This window comes from Mus caroli, unplaced genomic scaffold (assembly GCF_978045245.1).
Source record: "Mus caroli unplaced genomic scaffold, Mus_caroli_1 scaffold_2, whole genome shotgun sequence".
Lineage (NCBI taxonomy): Eukaryota > Metazoa > Chordata > Mammalia > Rodentia > Muridae > Mus > Mus caroli.
In genome coordinates, this window is record NW_028227257.1 from 24,977,412 (window position 1) to 24,996,367 (window position 18,956).

At 49.4% G+C, this 18,956-nt stretch overlaps 1 protein-coding gene across 1 annotated transcript in view; it reads right to left on the reverse strand.

Annotated features, from left to right (window-relative positions):
- Nucleotides 1-3,724: 3,724 nt before the first annotated feature.
- Nucleotides 3,725-18,956, reverse strand: part of Znf341 (zinc finger protein 341) — a 34,134-nt gene continuing 18,902 nt past the window's right edge. Inside the window, exons 8-15 of the mRNA XM_021153743.3 lie at nt 17,930-18,120; nt 16,445-16,635; nt 12,285-12,493; nt 9,198-9,294; nt 8,711-8,843; nt 7,163-7,274; nt 6,894-6,964; nt 3,725-4,901 (exon numbers count right to left, since the gene is read on the reverse strand). Of these exons, the coding sequence (XP_021009402.1) occupies nt 4,387-4,901; nt 6,894-6,964; nt 7,163-7,274; nt 8,711-8,843; nt 9,198-9,294; nt 12,285-12,493; nt 16,445-16,635; nt 17,930-18,120 (1,519 nt within the window). The 3' untranslated portion in view covers nt 3,725-4,386. The remainder of the gene's footprint in view (nt 4,902-6,893; nt 6,965-7,162; nt 7,275-8,710; nt 8,844-9,197; nt 9,295-12,284; nt 12,494-16,444; nt 16,636-17,929; nt 18,121-18,956) is intronic.

The window sequence follows — 18,956 nt, forward strand, 5'->3', positions numbered from 1 at the left end:
AAGTGATTCCAGAACAGCTAAGGCTACATAGGAAAACCCTGTCTTGAAACGAACGAACAAACAAACAAACAAACAGCTGGAGAGATGGCTCAGTGGTTAAGAGCACTGACTGCTCTTCCAGAGGTCCTGAGTTCAATTCCCAGCAACTACATGGTGGCTCACAACCATCTGTAATGGGATTCGATGCCCTCTTCTGGTGTGTCTGAAGACAGCTACAGTGTACTCATTCATATATATAAAATAATTCTTAAAAAACAAAAACAAAAAGCTGGCTGAGTAAGTCACAAGGAGCAAGCCTGTAAGCAGCACCGGCTAGCACCTCTGCATTAGCTCCTGCCTTTAGGTTCCTGCCCTGCTTGAATTCCGGTTCAGTTCTGACCACCTTTGGTGATGAACAGCTATGTGGAAATGTAAGCAGAATAAACTCTCGTCTCCCCAACTTGTTTTTTGATCTTGGTGTTTCCTTGCAGCAAGCAGCAAGTGCTCTTAACCATTAATCTATCTCGCTAGCTCCCGAAATAAAAAAATAAAATAAAGGGGCTGGTGAGATGGCTCAGTGGGTAAGAGCACCCGACTGCTCTTCCGAAGGTCCAGAGTTCAAATCCCAGCAACCACATGGTGGCTCACAACCATCCGTAACGAGATCTGGCGCCCTCTTCTGGAGTATCTGAGGACAGCTACAGTGTACTTACATATAATAAATAAATAAATCTTTAAAAAAAAAAATAAAATAAAATAAAAAATAAGGTACAAAGCACAAAACTTGGCACTCAGTAGATGCTCAATCCCAGCCTCTAAGTTTGCTGCTGAAGAAACTGAGGGCAGCGGGGTGTGGTGCTCATCTCTGTAATCCTACCCTCAGGAAAGCAAGTCAGCAGAACTGCTGACCGCTCAAAGGGACCTGAGCGACCACTCTGAGTTCAGAGTGTTCCAGGCAGGAGGGGCAGGGCACAGAAAAGCAGAGGGAGAAAAGGAGAAAAGTTAAGAACTGGAAACACAAAGAAACTAGGCTATCCAGTCTGCTCAGTGGGTGAAAGCCTGACAGTGCTAAGCCTGACACTCCAAATTCAATCCCTGGATCCCAGTGGAAGGAGAGAACCCACTCCCAGAAGTCCTCTGACCTCTGCACATGGACCATGGCATGCACACACCCACATATACACACCATACATATGCACTTTGTGAGACAGTCTTACTATGTAGCCCTGGCTGTCCTGGAGCTCACTGTGTAGACCAGGGTGGCCTCGAACTCACAGGGATGAGTACACACACCGCCTCTCAAATGCTGAAACTAATATCTATTTACGTTTTTTTTTTTTTTTTTTTTTTTTGGAGACAGGGTTTCTCTGATAGCCCTGGCTGTCCTGGAACTCACTTTGTAGACCAGGCTGGCCTCGAACTCAGAAATCCACCTGCCTCTGCCTCACGAGTGCTGGGATTAAAGGCGTGCGCCACCACGCCCAGCTCTCTATTTACGTTTTAAGAGAGTAAGTCCCTGAGGCCAGTTTAGAGGCTGCGACTGATGTGCAGCTCGGAAAGGATGGGAGGACCAGGGACAAGCTTACGGGGCCGCACAGCAAAATAAATAATAAACTGAGCACAGAACATCAAAGCCATGTGCAGCTGGGCGTGGTGACTACACACACACACACACACACACCCATAATCCTTGCACGAAAAGGTGGAGGCAGGAGAAGCAAAAGGTCTGTCATCTGAGGCCAGCCAAGGCTTCTGGAGACATTATTGGGGGAGGGGCTCCAATGGCTCTCTCTGGCCCTCTTGTTCCTTTTTTTTTTTTTTTTTTTTTTTTTTTTTTTTTTTTTTTTTGGTTTTTCGAGACAGGGTTTCTCTGTGTGGCCCTGGCTGTCCTGGAACTCACTCTGTAGACCAGGCTGGCCTGGAACTCAGAAATCCGCCTGCCTCTGCCTCCCAAGTGCTGGGATTAAAGGCGTGCGCCACCACGCCCGGCATTGTTCCATTTTTTTATTCTATCCCCTTTGAGACCTGGGAACTTAGAAATACTTCTATATAGCAAATCACAGCAAACATTCCGTTGGAATGCCAGGGACACAGCAGGGATTAGCAGGGTCAAGGGTCACTTGCATTTACATACCAACTCCTGAGACTGGCTTGCACAGCCCCACCTGCAGCCACTGCCTTGTCAGATAACCCAATTCTGCCACACTAGAAACCCAGATTTTTAAGTGAAATACCCACATTTAAGGTTTTTTTCTTTTTTTTGTTTTGTTTTTTATTTGTTTGTTTGTTTTTGTTTTTTTGGTTTTTTTGTTTTTTAAAGGTCATCAAACTCCATTACAGATAGTTGTGAGCCACCATGCTGATGCTGGGAATTGAACTCAGGACCTTTGGAAGAGCAGTCAATGCTCTGTTAAGCAGTTAAGATGGCTCACCACTGAGCCATCTCTCCAGCCCCTAAGGTTTTTTTTGTTATTGTTGTCTTTTGGTTTTTGTTTTTGTTTGTTATTTTGAGACAGGGTTTCTCTGTGTAGCCCTGGCTGTCCTGGAACTCACTCTGTAGACCAGGCTGGCCTCAAACTCAGAAATCCGCCTGCCTCTGCCTCCCAAGTGCTGGGATTAAAGGCGTGCGCCACACATTTAAGTTTTATTTTTCTTTTTGTTTGTTTGTTTTTCAAGACAAGGTTTCTCTGTGTAGTCAGACCAGACTGGCATGGAAGTCACAGAGATTGGAGCCTGCCTCTCCCTCCAAGTGCTGGAATTAAAGGTGTGCATCACCACTCCCTGTCGAGATTAGAACATTTGCATGTAGCTAGCTGTCCTTGTATCAGGGTTATATTACCCTTTCTAGGCTTTGGAGCATTTCTTTCCCGTTTTCTGCATTTATTTATGTGTAAGGATGTGTGTGGTGGTCAGGAAGTGGTTCCCTCCTTTGGCCATGGGGTAGATGCTGAGCAGCCCCCTCACGAGCTCCTCCCCCCATCTCTTTTTCCTGTTGTACTGTTCTGGCCAGACCTCCAGTATCCTGTTGGGGTCACACTGACATGAATCCTTGCCTCATTCCCAGCATGGAGGCCTCTATCAAGTTTCCCATTGTAGTGCATTTCACCATAATTCTTGTTTGATTTGTAGTTTGTTCTAATTTCACTATTTTAACATTTATTATTTGGAGACAGGGGTCCCACATATCCCAGGCTGGCCTCCATCTCAATGTACCCAAACCTCCTGCCTTCACTACCCACATTGGGGTTACACAAGTGCGCCATCACTTGGTTTAATGCAGTACTGGGGACTTCTACTGCCTTTCAAACTGTCCTGGCTTGCCTCCCACCTGGACCGGCTGGACTGGAAGGGACCACTGGAGTTAGGGACACACAGGGAGAGGGACTTCTATCTAGAGAATCCACAGCATGGGGAAGACCCAGAATTCTAAAGTTCCACACGCAGTATAAACCTCTTCCACGGGCCATTTGCACAGACTGTGCTCTGTGATAACCACCAGACCAGCTTCAGTCCTGCACCCATGCGGAAGTGGGGGTCAGCAGCCTATAACCCAGGCTGACCTGAAACTCAAAACCCTCCTGCCTCAGCTTCCTGAGTGCTGTGGGCTGCTGGAGTTTTGACTGTAATGTGGGTGAGCCTGCTGATTCTCCTCAGGTCAACAGGAGGGCTATCCCTCCAGTGCTTTAGAGGGAGTGGCGCCACCTGGGGGATAAGAAAGGAATCTCTGAGACTCAGGCCTGAGTGGTTTGGACCCATGTGGTTGGTAAAAACATTTATTGAGAGTTATTGAGCACTTGCCAGGTCATGGGTACTGTGCCCAGTCCTTTGCACATTTTCGTATACTATGTCCTCGGGACACTCTAGGAGGTAGTGCTATACGAAGTCCTGTTGCACAGGTGAGGAACGTGGAGCAGACAGAGGTGACGTGCTTGCTCAGGTCACGCTGGTGAATCTGAAGCAAGGGCTGGCTGGCAGCTACAGTCTATGCCCCAGGATAAGTGCCTCTTACAGTCGTCTGAGGAATCCCTCATCAAGAAGTGTTTAACACACAAGGACTCCAGCCACATCCAGCTAGCATCCTGAAGAGCAGCACAACCTGAGGCCACCCCAGGTAACCTGGATAGGTGGGTGGGACCACCCTACCGTGTCTTAAAGGATGCCCAAGTACCAGCCTCCATCAGCTAGCCCCTGGGCACTTCATGCTCTGGCCATCTCTCTTACCACTGCTATGCCCTGGAGCTACCGTGCCTGCCTCAGACCCTGTGAGTGCTACAGGTTTCCCCAGATAAGTCTCGGGGCATGGAAGAACAGCGGTGGGACAAGGCTGATACAGTAACTTCCAAAAGGGATCGTGCTAGTGCATCCTTCCCGCCCCCAACACACACACCTCCGGGAAGTCCAGCCTGGTTACTCTGAGGCTTGGATATAGACTGGGACGGCGAGCATGGCACACCCTCCCTCAGTGCCAGCCTGCAGCTCGGCAAGTGCCAGGTTGGAGCCTAGACCCTCTGTGTGCCCAGGCACCACCAGCTCCGGGTCCCCGCCCACCACAATGGACAACACAGCATCCTGCTCGAAGGGTGGCTTGCCAGGGGCAGCCTCAGGAGAGGGCCCTGCGGCCTTCAGCTCCTCCAGCCCCAGCGGGTCTGGCATGGGGTTCTCCTCCTTGTGCCCGCTGGCGATGCTGCCACCACCACGCGCCGTTGCCCTCCTCCGGGGAGGCCGCCGGGCTTGCAGGTCCTTGTCCTTGGTGGGGCCCAGGCGGCAGCGGTGATCCTTGAGGTATTTGTGTCGTGAGAAGCCCTTGGCGCAGCCTGCGCAGCGGAACTTGTAGTTGCCCGTGTGGGCGCGTTGGTGCTCTGCCAGGTGGGCTCGGCGGCTGAAGGACTTGCTGCACAGCCCACATTTGTGGAGCTTCAGGCCTGGGGAATGAGGAGCCATCAGGGGTTGTCACAGACACCTCACCTTGCACGTGTCCCACCCGGGAATGACTGTGGGCTCAGGCCCTGTGTGGTTGGGCCTCAGGGGCTCCACTGTTGCTTCTCACCTTTTGCCTGCCACTCACTCCTCCACTCTGCTGCTCCCTGCCCTGGGCCTTCCTACTTGCTGTTCCCGTGCCTGAAGTCATCTGCTAAACCCCTAGGCCTTGGTGAACTCTGTGGGTCACGCCACCTCTCACTTGGGTGACCAGGCACAGCCACCTCTTCTAGGCTGCAGGTCTCACCTATGCCCCTCAGACCATCGCCAGTGGGAGAAAGGGATGCTTTGTAAGGCACAGAGGAGTAGAAGGCTTGATGCTGCCGGGCAGTGGTGGCACACGCCTGTAATTCCAGCACTTGGAAGGCAGATGCAGGCGGATTTCTGAGTTCGAGACCAGCCTGGTCTACAAAGTGAGTTCCAGGACAGCCAGGGCTATACAGAGAACAACCAAAAAAAAAAAAAGGAAGGCTTGATGCTTAAGTCCTGCTGTGAGGCCTCCTTTCCTATGGATACAGCATGCCCTGCCCTCTTCAACCCTTTGCCCTGGGCTCAGCCCCACTCCCCCCACCCCCTCTGGTCTTTCCTCATCCAAGGGGCCTGTACTTGCTCTTCTCTCTTCCAAGCAAGATTCCCTGGATCTCCTCTCTCCTCAGGCCCAAGCCCTGCGGAGCACTTCCCAGACCCCCACACTCAGCCTGCGGAGCCCGGTCTCCTTCAGTAAATGCCTTTAACTTTCATTCAGCTTCCTATGGTTGGGGTCCAAAAAAGGGGCAGCCACTTGCCTGGGACCGACCCAGCAGGAAGCTGGTAGCATCAAGGTTCAAAGCCAAGATGTCAAAGGTCTTGATCTACTCTCCCCCATGTCCTATTTAAAAAAGAGGGGGAGCTGTCATGTAGTTCAAGATGGCTTTTTTGTTTTGAGGCAGGGTTCCATTCTTGTAGCCCTGGTTGTCCTGGAACTCTGTAGACCTGGCTGACCTCAGACTTAGAGATCTGCCTGCCTCTGCCTCTCAAGTGCTGGGATTGAAGACGTACCACTTGGCTTCAGGCTGGCTTCAATCCTCTTGCTTCTATCTCCTATGTGCTGGAACTACAGTTGTTAGCTACCATGCTTAGTTTATGTGTTGTTGGGATCATACCATGGCCTTTATGTATGCTAAGCAACTGCTCTACCAACTAAGCCACATTCCCAGTTTACTCTCCCATTTTCAAGTTTTTAACAGGAGCAACTTCATTTCCAAGGGAACTTTTGGAGACAATTTTTGGTTGTTCCACTAAGGAGAAGATGCTACTCTGACTTACTGTGGATGTGGAGGTGGGCGTGGACGGTGGATGTGGGGGTGGGGGTGGACAGTGGATGTGGGGCTGTGTTGGGCAGTGGATGTGGGGGTGAACAGTGGATGTGGGTGTGGATAGAAGGTGAGATGCTGATAAATACTCTTTTTTTTTATTTTTTTGGTTTTTCAAGACAGGGTTTCTCTGTGTAGCCCTGGCTGTCCTGGAACTCACTTTGTAGACCAGGATGGCCTCGAACTCAGAAATCCGCCTGCCTCTGCCTCCCGAGTGCTGGGATTAAAGGCGTGCGCCACCACGCCCGGCTCTGATAAATACTCTTGTTTCCCCTGGGAAGGTGGCTTGGAGATCTCTGACCTGCCTTCCCAGGCTACCCACGGACCACATCTTGGATGGCACCGACACACCTCTACGTCACTGCACATAGTCCCTATTCTCACGACTACTCCCTCTGGGACTGGGACTGCGACTGCATCTGATTCATCTCGGCTCCTCCGCCAAGGTCCCCAACACAGATCTGGCTTCTGGCTCTCAGGAGGGGATGAGTAGCAACCCACAATATGTGTCACTCGGGTGTCTGCCTTTCCTTCTGATGGCTCTGTCTCTGAGAATCATCTTAGCCAGGCCCCTAAGCCTCTTACCAGCGTGGGAGAGGATATGGGCTTTCAGCTTGTCCTGCCGGTTGAACTCCTTACTGCAGCCCGTGTGCATCCTGGAACCCAAAGCCATCTGTTACTTAGGTGAGAGAGCATGGGTCCTCTCACTGGTCCCTGCACCAGCCTTTGTCAAGCAAAGGGCTAAGCAGGGTGGGGACTGAGGCACATGAAGAGAGGCCCGAAGTCCAGCCCTCCATATTGTCCCCTCTAAAGTAATCTAACCCCAGCCCCATAAATAAGGCTCCCCTACTTACGAGAAGGGGCATTTGTATTTCTTGAAGGGCTCGTGGATCAGCATGTGTCTCTTCAGCTTGTCTTTGCGGTTGAAGGCAGACTCACACACTGAGCATTTGTAGGGCTTCTCACCTAGGGACACAGGAACACCACATGAGTCCCATGAGGAGGGAAGCTGAATTTAGGGCCCAGCTCCTCCTCCAACTGCTTTTCTTATTCTTCCTGACTTGGCATAGAGAATTTGGAGGGATTGTGTTTAGGTTTAGAGGCAAGTTTTCACTGTGTAGCCCATGCTAGATTGGAGTGCCCAATCTTCCTGCCTCAGCCTTCCCAAGTGCTAGGATTACAGTAATGTGTCACCATGGAACTCAAGACTTGGTGCTTGCCAGGAAAGCGCCACACCAATGTTGGGCTGCGCACAACTTTTGTAGCGCCCTCCTCTGGTGTCATTGGGTACTGCATGCACATGGCATACACTCACACAAACACAGATATATAAACCTTTTTTTTTTTTTTTTTTTTTTATGTGTTAAACTATAGTCACCCAATCTAGACAGTAACTGCAGTTACTGGGGAGGGAGTTGAGAGTACTTTATATGACCTGCAGGTCCTAGCTTGCAAGAATTTATTTTTGTCTGGTATTGTGTTGAAAGAGAGACTCACTTTATCCCCCAGGTTTATCTCAAACCCCTGGGTTCTCCCATCACAGCCTCGTGAGTAGTAGCCGGGACTACAGGGTATAGCCACACCCAGCCAGTATTTATTTTAAAGATAAAATTTAATTCTGGGATCAGCATGGCTCCATGGGTAAATGCTTGCTACACAAGTGTGAGGACCTGAGTCCGAATCTCCAGAACTCCCATAAAGCCGGGAGGGGCACATCTGTAATCCTGTACTGCTAAAGGGAGGAGAGGGGTGAATGCAGGAGAATCGCCAGGTGCATAAGGGTTAAAGCAGGCCTGGTGTGCACGCGTGCGCACGCGCACACACACACACACGCACGCACGCATACACTAAAAAACAACAACTGAAACCTGTGGCACAGACCCATAATCCTAGCACTTGAGTGAGAGGCAGGAAGGTGGGGAATGCAAAGTTAGCCTTAGCTATGTGTGATACGTCTCTCTCTCCTCCAAGAAAGTTTAATGATTAAAAGAAAAAAACTTTTACTATACCCCCAGGCTGGAAACCTGGGAGAGGGGGTAGGTATTTGCAGGAGGATGGTCACCCTAGACCCATGAGGTAATCCAGCCTGGCTGGCGCCCAGAGGGCAGAGCCAAAGTCTCCTCACTTGCCTCTGGGACTCACCTCTACTCTCAAGGTGTTGATAACCCCGGGTCCACTGGTGAGGTGGTGGGAACCCCGTGCCTACAGGTGGGGTGGTGGGAACCCCGTGCCTACGGGTGGGGTGGTGGGAACCCCGTGCCACCGGTGGGGACAGGTGAGTGGCAATCAGTGTGGAGAGCAGGAAGAGCGATTCAGAGAACGGCTGGTAGGATGGAAAAGCAACAGAGGGGCAGGCCAGATAGGGCATGGGTGGGTGGGGCATGGGTGAGCCGGGCACCCACCTGAGTGGATGTGGGCGTGTAGCTTGAGGTAGTGCTCCTTCCGGAAAAACTTCTTACAGATCTGGCACCTGAATCGGCCACCACTGCCGTGGGTGGGTAAGTGACGCCGCAGGTAGCGTTCACAGGGGAAGACCTAGAGGGAAGACCTTGGCAGATCAGTTCCAGGACCCCTTCCCAGACCTTCCACAGCCAAGTTCTGGGACCCTGGTTTCTTGCTTCTTGGAAACATCATCCTATCTGTTCATGGGGGCTGGAGGCCGGAGTGTGAGACCTAACCCTCCAGACCACTCAGCTCTCTAGGCACTTGTGCGCCCAGTCAGAGCATACCCCCTCTGTGTTACCACCCAGGCTATTCTTCCTACACAAAGGACGGGTTTTCTTGGTTATAAACTCCTACTCATTCCTCAAAACCCAAGTCAGGTGCCACTGCCTCTGTGAAGGCTTCTTTTCTTAGGGCCTCCTCTGAGGGAAACGCTGTGTCACCTACCTTCTGGCAGTGCGGGCAGGGGAAGCTATGAGTGGCAGTCTGCACGTGGTGCTCCAAGGCCTCGGGAGTGGAGTATTTGTTGACACACTTGACACACCTCAGTGGAAGAGAAGAGAGAGATGAGCTCTAGCAAGTTTCCCCTGCTTCCCCAAAACCAACTTCAGAAGGCAAAATTCCACGTGCCATTCATTCTCAATGTGCCCGCTCTCCTCTGAGCTGCGGAGCTTGTGTACGAGCCTCTCTGGCTCCCCGGCCTCATTCTTACCCTGAAGTCCCTTATCCCCCAGGGACGCCAGATGACACCTTTAAAAATGAAAATCAGGCCTCAGTGATTAAGAACACTGGCTGTTCTCCCAGAGGACCTGGGTTCAATTCCCAGCTCCCACAATGCAGCTCACAACTTTCTGTATCTCTGGTTTCAGGGGACTCAGTGCCCTCACCAGGTTTCCATGGATAAACAACAATAACATTTTTTTTTTAATTTAAAGAAAAAAAATCTCGGGGGACATGGGCCATACCTATTACCCCAGTGGCCTGGGGTAGAGACAGGAAGATCAGGCATTCAGGTTCTCTCTGACTACATTCTCAAAAATTAAAAAACAAAACAAACAAACAAAACCTTTCTCTGTATTTAACAAGAATGCCCTTTTGTAACTAGGGAGAAAATACGATCAATATTTTTTTTTCTTTTTTTGAGACAAGGTCTCATGGAGTCCAAGCTGGTTTCAAACTTCTATGTAGATAAGGCCTTGAATTCCTGCCTCCAATTCCCAAATGCTGGGGCTACATGTGCTGTGACACCGGGCGATAAATCATATTTTCAAAAGGAAAAAAAAAAGGGGGGGGGTCCTAGGTGTGATACAAGCCAGCACCTGGGAAACATGGTAGAAGGTTGCTGTGAATTAAGGCTAGCCTCGGCTGAACGCCAGTCAGGCCAGTGGAGCAACACCCTGACTCAAACAAACAACAAAAAGAAAAAGGAAAACAAAAACAAAAACAGCAAAAAACAAGAACAAAACAAAACAAACAAACCCAAGAACCAAATACAGTCAGTGGTAGGCATGAGAGTCACTTCAGTGGCTTGGGGACATTCCATAGGCAGGTCAAATCGAGTTAATTCTGAGGACACACAGCGACCAACTGCCAAAGCCACCAGAAAAGCTTAATCTACCTGCTGAAGGGCAAATCTTTCATTTAAGTCGTTGTCACTTTGGGTTTCTGCTCACTGCTGAACAATACAGCAAAGAGGACTGAGCAGTCTCTCGCTAAGTACCTCTGTGTTCCAAGAACAGTGCATGATAGAGTCTTCTTTTATTTGACCCTTACTAAGAGTCCAGGAGAAAGCTGGCACGGGAGGCAGAGGCAGGCGGATTTCTGAGTTCGAGGCCAGCCTGGTCTACAAAGTGAGTTCCAGGACAGCCAGAGCTATACAGAGAAACCCTGTCTCGAAAAAAAAAAAAAAAAAAAAAAAAAAATTGAAGTGCGGTGGAACAAATGTTATCCTAGCATCAGGATGGTAAAGATCAGAGTTCAGGGTCACCCTCAGCTACACAGAGAGTTCACGGCCGGCCTGAACTACACAGGAGTACTTGAGAGAAGTGAAGACAAGGTAATTAAGGGTCATCCTTGGCTACACAGGGGAATCAGCCAGGACTATAGGAGACAGTGAGTGAGAGACACGCTGAGGGAGAGGGCACTCATCCTAATAGACTAAGCACTACCAGGACCTCCTTATCACGGGTGAGGAAGCCAAGGCCCAGGACAGTTTGACACTTTCCCCAAAGTCCTGCATGGGAAAAGGCAGTTTGGGATCTGAAGGCTGGCAGGTGGCTCCACTGTCCTTGTTATTACCCTCCGGCAACTCTGAAGCAGCGGCCTGAGCTGGCTCACACACCTGTCCTCAGAGATCTGCATTTGTTTGTCATCAAGCCAGAAGCCTCACCCAGAAGTTTCTGAGGTAAGAGAGGCCACCTGTCAGGTCCCTCCAGGTACAAGTTTGTATAGAGACACAAAAGCCATACCAACATCAAAACATTCAGTGGGAGGTGTCCCAGACAGATACCTGTCCCTCCCTGTTCCCATGGACTCAGGACTGTTTGCAAAACACCTGCTTCTAACCAGTAGCCAGCAAATGGGCAGGAAAAATCCAAAGGGCAAAACTGTGATGGTAGACGTCTGCAGAATGCACCCTCTATAAAGGTGGCCCAGAAAACACAGGGAGGTTCTCTAGGGAGGGGTGAAGGCAAGATTGACAGCCACAGGGACAAAGAGCTGAAGATTTATGTAGTGATCTCATTTCTTTTTTTTTTTTTTTTTTTTTTTTTTTTTTTTGGTTTTTCGAGACAGGGTTTTTCTGTATAGCCTTGGCTGTCCTGGAACTCACTTTGTAGACCAGGCTGGCCTCGAACTCAGAAATCCGCCTGCCTCTGCCTCCCAAGTGCTGGGATTAAAGGCGTGCGCCACCACGCCCGGCCTGTGATCTCATTTCTGACAACCCACAACACCAGTTTTCAAGACTGTTTTCTGTGTCTGTGTGTGAGCCGCCATGAATTTATAGGCACCTTGTGCCTGCAGGAGCCCATAGCGGCCAGAAGAGGTCACCAGCTCCCTCTTCTGTTACAGGAAGTTCTGAACCACCATGTAGGCACTGGGAACTGAACCCAGGTCCTTTGCAAATACTCTTACCCACTGAACCATCTCTCCAGCCCTAAACATTTTTCCCTTCTCATTTGTATTTATTTATTTTGTGTGTCTACTTGGTAGAGGGGGTGAGAGGACAACTTTGCAGAAGTGAGTTCCTTCCCTCAGTCGTGCTGGGTCTTAGGGTTCAAACCTAGGTCATGAAGCTTGGTAGCAAGCACCTTTACTCACTGAGCCATCTTTCTGGCCTCTGGTAACCCTTTTCTATGATAAAAGGCTGGCAAACCAAGAGTGGTCTAAGAAGGGTCAGCATCATTTTCCCTACTGGTACCAACACTGAAACCTTCCAGGCAGGACCTCGGCTTTCAGCCTCAGACTCCTGAGCATCTGAGCCCAGAGCTCCCTGCCTGCTGTGTGTAGTCGTGTGGCTGGTGGCATGGTACATACTTGTAGACGGTGCTGTCCTTCTTGGGGCTGTGCTGCGGCAGGAGGCTGTGGGAGTACTGGTGTACACCCAGGTCATACAGTGAGGGGAAGTCCTTGCTACAGAGATGGCAGCGATAGCTCAGCTCCTCCTGGTGGCTTCTGATGTGCTCCAGAAAGGTGTCCAGCTTGGGGAACATCTGGGCACAGCTTTTGACCACGCACTTGTACACCTTGAGGGGAGACACTGGAAGGTGAGAAAGGTGGGAGTCGCCTCTACAGCTGCCACAGCCTCGAGACCAAGAATGAGGCTATACACACTGCTGTGGACAATCTGCCAAACCACAGATGAAACAGAGCCTCCCAAATACTGGGCAAGCAGGCTACCATTCGGTTCTATCTCTTAGCCCTCTGTTTAGTTCTTGTTTGTTTGTTTGTTTTTTGAGATAGGGTTTCTCTGTATAGCCCTGGCTGTCCTGGAACTCACTCTGTAGACCAGGCTGGCCTCAAACTCAGAAATCAGCCTGCCTCTGCCTCCCAAGTGCTGGGATTAAAGCTGTGCACCACCACTGCCTAGCTCAGGGTTCTCTTCTTTTGGCCAGTTATCACTCCCTTAGGCTTTGAAGCTTGACTATATCCATAAAAATTACCCAAGGCCTGGAAATACAGCGAAGGGATAACACTCTGCCCTTTTAATGCCACAGGAAATCATGCTGTGACTTTCAGAACAAGTGGACATTGCTAGCTGAGGCAGTGGTGCCCACTTGTAACTGCAGCACCTGGGAAGAAAAGGCAGGAAGGCCTGGAGCCCAAGTCAGCATCAGTAGGGGCTGGAGTGATAGCTCAGCCATCAGGGTCATTAGGAGCCTTTACTGCTCTTGCAGAGGACCCAGGTTCAATTCCCAGTTCCCACACAGTTGTCCATCACCACCCCTAACTCTGATTGCAGGGGATCCAATGCCTTTTTCTGACCACCAGAGCACTGGGTATACACATGGTACAGTATGCATACATACACACAAGCAAAGCATTCACATACAAAAATAGAGTAAGTCTTTAAAAGTTAAAACAACAAAAAGATCATCTTTAGCTACACAATGAGCTTGCAACTAGCTTGAGCTACATCAGGCTCCATATCAAAAAAAGAAAAAGAAAAGAAATATTTGAGAGGCACCACCACCAGGATCTCTGACCTGACAGGTGTTGATGGCCCAAACACATTACTCTCAGTATCATCACGGAGAATAATAGTCTGGGGACCACCTTTAGAACCACTACCCAACAAACTTCTCTAGAGTCCTCTCACTCCTTGGGGACATGGCTAGTCTTACTATTTATGATTGACTTTGGACCCAGACTCTCAAGTTCAATGTTAATCTGTAAATAATACATAATCTGATGTAAACGATTTTTGAGAGTACATGTGTGATGTAACTCAGGGTCTTGTACATGTCCCTCATCCTAAGGGGAGAGACTCCCTCCCCCACCCCCCCTTGGCAAACAGAAGAGCTAACTCCAAAGACTATGGATGAGACATTAATAGAATTTGCATCAGGGGCTGGAGGGATGGCTCAGCAGCTAAGAGCACTGACTGCTCTTCCAAAGGTCCTGAGTTCAAATCCCAGCAACCACATGGTGGCTCACAACCATCCGTAATGAGATCTGATGTCCTCTTTTGGGGTGTCTGAAGACAGCTACAGTGTACTTACATATAATAAATAAATCTTTAAAAAAAAAAAAAAGACCCAGAACTTGGGAGGCAGAGGCAAGTGGATTTCTGAGCTCTAGGCCAGCCTGGTCTACAGAGTGAGTTCCAGGACAGCCAGAGAAATACAGAGAAACCCTGTCTTGAAAAAAAAAAAAAAAAGAATTTTTTATAGCTTAGCAGTCTGATGTGGGACAGTCAAATGTAGAGACAAATGTAGTGAACTGTACTATCATTTCCACCTCTCTTTTCATGAGTCATGTGACATTCTGACATGTCTGATGTCAAGTCTATAACAAATATGCTTTTAATATTTTGAAAACTCTAGTGCTCATCGTGTTCCTTAGGTGCCCACACACTGTCAAGCTCTCTTTATTCTTAATTACATCCACTCCAATTTGTCCCAGGTAGCAACAGACTGGATAAAAACCCTTCACCCTCTTGACAGCCTTGCGTCTAGTGCCAGCCATATGGCTCCTTCCTTGGCAATGATATCCAGGCGACGGTCTCTGGGGACACCATCCCTCCCAAAACAAAATGGCAAAAGCCTGCTGGTAGGAATCCCTTCTCTTTCTCTGCATTTATCTTACTGGCATATAAGTGTGACAGATGGAGACATAGCAAGTATTCTGCAGCTTGGAGTGCGAATACCACAAGCCAGAGACTCTAGAGCAGAGAGTCAGAAGCCGGCCCACGGTGATACACCTAGCCTGCTACCCAAGCCCAGGACTGCTCCTTTCAGGCCTATTTTGATAGGAGAGAATTGAAGCCCCAACCATTAACCAGTCTTCTACTACTATATGCATATTAATAATGATAAGAACAAGGGCTCGGGCTGGTGAGATGGCTCAGCGGGTAAGAGCACTGACTGCTCTTCCGAAATCCCAGCAACCACATGGTGGCTCACAACCACCCGTAATGAGATCAGATGCCCTCTTCTGGTGAAGACAGCTACAGTGTACTTATGTAAAATAAATAAATAAACTTTGGGCCGGATCAGGCAGGGACTAGGCGAGTGGGGTTGACCAGAGTGAGCAACAATCACATGAAGGCTCACAATCTGTAGCTGTACAGTGCTCTTACCCACTGAGCTATCTCACCAGCCCAAGCCCTTGCTCTTATCACTATTAATATATGTATAGTAGTAGAAGACTGTATAGCTACAGTGTACTCATTTATATATATAATAAATAAATAAATCTTAAAAAAAAAAAGCAAGAGCTCTGGAGCCAGGGATACCACTCATTTGCCTCAGTCGGTAGCAGGCTTATCTACCATGCACAAAGCCCTCTAACACCTCATAGACGGGCACACACACTTATAACCTCAGTGCTTGGAAGATCAGTTCTAGGTCAGTCTCAGCACACACATGTGCATGCACATGCCAGTACAAGTGCCCTCAGAGCCTAGGAGAGGGTGCCATCCCTCGGAGCTAGAGCCACCTGATATGGGTGCTAGGGTCTGAACTCAGTGCACTTGACCTCTGAGCCACTGCTTTGTTTTAAGAGCCCCTGTCTTGGGCTGGAGAGATGGCTCAGCGGTTAAGAGCACTGACTGCTATACCGAAGGTCCTGAGTTCAATTCCCAGCAACCACATGGTGGCTCACAACCATCCGTAATGAGATCTGGCGCCCTCTTCTGGTGTGTCTGAAGACAGCAACAGTGTACTCATATACATAAAATAAATAAATCTTAAAAAAAAAAAAAAAAAGAGCCCCTGTCTTTAAAAAAAACAAAACAAAACAAAAATGTCTCTGATCCATAGGAGATACAGAGAATTCTAGGAAAGGTTTCCACTGCTCATGAGAAATACTATGATTGGATTTTCTATGAAGAGTAACCCGGCCGGGGGCAGCGAGGTGGCTCATCAGGTAAATCATGTCCACTGAACCTGACGACCTGACCTCACTTTCTGGGACCACCATGGTGAAGGGAGAGAACCGACTCCTACTAGCTGTCCTCTGACCTGCATCTGCACCTCAGCACTTGTGTGAGCGCGTGCACATGCGCACACATTAAACAAACAAAGGTCAGAAACAAGAGTGCGGGGCAAGCCGGGTGTGGTGGTGCACGCCTTTAATCCCAGCACTTGGGAGGCAGAGGCAGGCAGATCTTTGTAAATTTGAGGCTGGCCTGATCTACATAGCCAGCTCTGGTCAGCCTGGGCTACACAGCCATAACCTGTCTCTTAAAAAAAAACAAAACAAAATGACTGTAAACACCAGGTAAGTCAAAATGTAGGACCAGGCCACACCTTATGATAACAGCCACCCTTGATGCTGAGCTGACCGATTGCCCTGGTTCAGCCTCCTGTTATGTCAGATAACAAAGTCCCTAACCATTTAAGCCAGCTAACAACTCAAAGGTCTCTATGATCTAACCTAACTATATATCATTTCTCCAGGCAGCAGGGGTGTGACCCCAGTGTCACCAAGCTCATAAATGGGGGGCCGTGTCACCCCACTGCATCCCCACCCACCTGTTCCTTCTTGTGCTGAATCATGTGGGACTTGAGCTGGAAGTAGGTGCTGAACTTGCTGGGGCAGAACTGACACAGGTAAGAGCTGTCGATCAGGACCACCTGCTTGGCCTCCGGCTTGTCACCTTCATCCTCACATGCCGTGGGCAAGGCCTGGGGCTGTGTGGTACTGGACAGGGACTGACCCAACCCTAGGCAGAGAGAAACAGTCACAGGGAAGGGTGTTAGTGAGGTAGAACAAGCGCCAGCCCACACGGGAAGGCTCCTGGGACACCTACTGCAGACTTGCTGTCACACGCTGTGTTCAAGGCTGCACTCGAACTCAGCACATGTTCCGGTACAGCGAGACAAGAGGCTCTTAACTGCAGAGCCATCTCTCCAGCCCCAACCTTGAACTTCTAATCCTCCTCCACTATCTCCCAACTGCCACCCACCCTGCTCTGTTTATGCACCGTTGGGGCCTGAACCCAGGGCATCCTGTGTGGAGGCAAACACTTTATCCTGAGCTACATGCACAGCCCTTGAAATACATTCTGACTGAGAGACAGCTAGTGACCTCTGTTCCTCTCCCTACCCTTGCTTCCATACTGCCCTCTCCATGGTCATTAAACACTGAAGACTCCTATGCATACTCAGACTGCCCCCTGGGCCTTTCTAATGAGGACACTTATCTTTGCCCCATCATTCTTTGCTAACTAAGCCATCCCACACTCCCTGTCATCAAGAGCCTATAGAACAAACGATGCCCTGGGCTCAGCATCTGGCACTACATAGAACTGGGTGAAGTAGGGCAGGTCTGTAACCATGGCACTCAGGAGGTGGAGGCAGGAAGATCAGGTGTCCAAGGTCAATCTCAAATATACAGCAAGTTCCAAGCCAGCTCAGGCTACATGAGACCCAGGGGAGGGGAGGGCACAGTGAGAGGAAGGAAGGAAGGAAGGAAGGAAGGAAGGAAGGAAGGAAGGAAGGAAGAATATAGATTCTAATGTGGGATTCAGACTCAGCCAGAAAGAAAGAGATAGTAACTAGTTAGTGAGTGATGTCTACACCTGCCCTGAACACAGTATTCGAGTAAGGGCAAATATATTATATATTTGGTGTCCTTCCTTTCATCTTGTGTTCCCTTTTTTAGATAGGCTGCTGTATAGCACAGACTGGACTCATAATCGCTATGCAGCAGAGATGGACCACCAACTCCTGCTCCTCCCATCTTAGCTCCACCAAGGCTGGGATGATACCCGTCTACCACACCCAGTTCTCTGGCTCCCATTTCATAGATAAAGTAGGCTGAAGCCCAGAGACGTCACAGAGGCCACCCAACTATCAGCTGTGAGGCTGGGTTTGCTGGGACTGAACATGTGCCGCCGAGATAGAGCTCTCCTCTAGAATACAAGAGACCCTGGATTTGGTTCCCACAACAATCAGACAGCACTCCGAAGCTTCAGAGGGGATGAGGGGGGAGAGTGGTTCTCCCAATCCACTCACCCGTGTCTTCCTCTTCTTGCCTGTTGGGGTTCAAAGCCATGACTTGTACGGTCACAGAGTTTCGGGAGACTGTGCCGCCACTCCGCCCTGGAGGCCACACCTTATGAGTCTGCATGTGCTTCTTGACGTTAGACTTCTGGGCAAAGGCACGGCCACACGCAATGCACTGGAAGGGCTTCTCGCCTGTGTGGCTATAGGAACAAGGTTAGTCAGTATTCTTGTGTACAAACAAGGACATGGCCTCCACCCAAGAGCTCACAGTCCCCAGGGGGGCCCAGAGATGCCTCTGGCCATCATTCTGACACCATGAAGACCTGTTCTCCCAGGGTGGCAGACAGGCCAAAGGTGGAAAGTCTTGGGCTCTTTGGCTACCTCAGGTTCCTGACTGGAAACAAATGTGTGTGTGTCTGTGTGTGTGTGTGTGTATGTGTCTGTGTGTGTAAAAGCATGAATGTGCCACAGCATATACGTGGAGGTCAAAGATGTGGGGGTTCTCTTTTTCCACCATGTGAATCCCCAGAAACTGAACCCAGGTTGTTGGCCTTGGCAGCAAACTCCTTTATCATCTCCTTGGCCCAAGTACTGTCTCAACCCAGTGGCTGCTGTATTTGTTATTAGTTATTAATTAATTGGCATTTGTTCTTTCGGGGTAGTTTGTTTGCTGGTTTGCCCTTACGGGGACTGGACCACAGACCTCCTACACTAAGTCATAACCTCCAGCTTTGGGAAAAAACATTTTTTCTTTAAGATTTATTTTCATTTTTTTTTGTGTGTGTATGGCTGTTTTGAGTGCATACATGTCTGTGTGCCACATGTGTGCCTGCTACCAACAGAGGTCAGAAGAGAGCACTGGGTTCTCTGGAATTGGAGCCATGCTGGAAATTGAATCTGGGTCCCCTGAAAGAGCAGCCAGTACTCATAACCTCAGAGCCACCTCTCCAGTCCCCAAGAAAATATAAAAAAAAAATTTTTTTTCTAGGTCTCATGTAGCCCAGGTCGGCCTAGAACTTGCTATATAGCTAAGGAT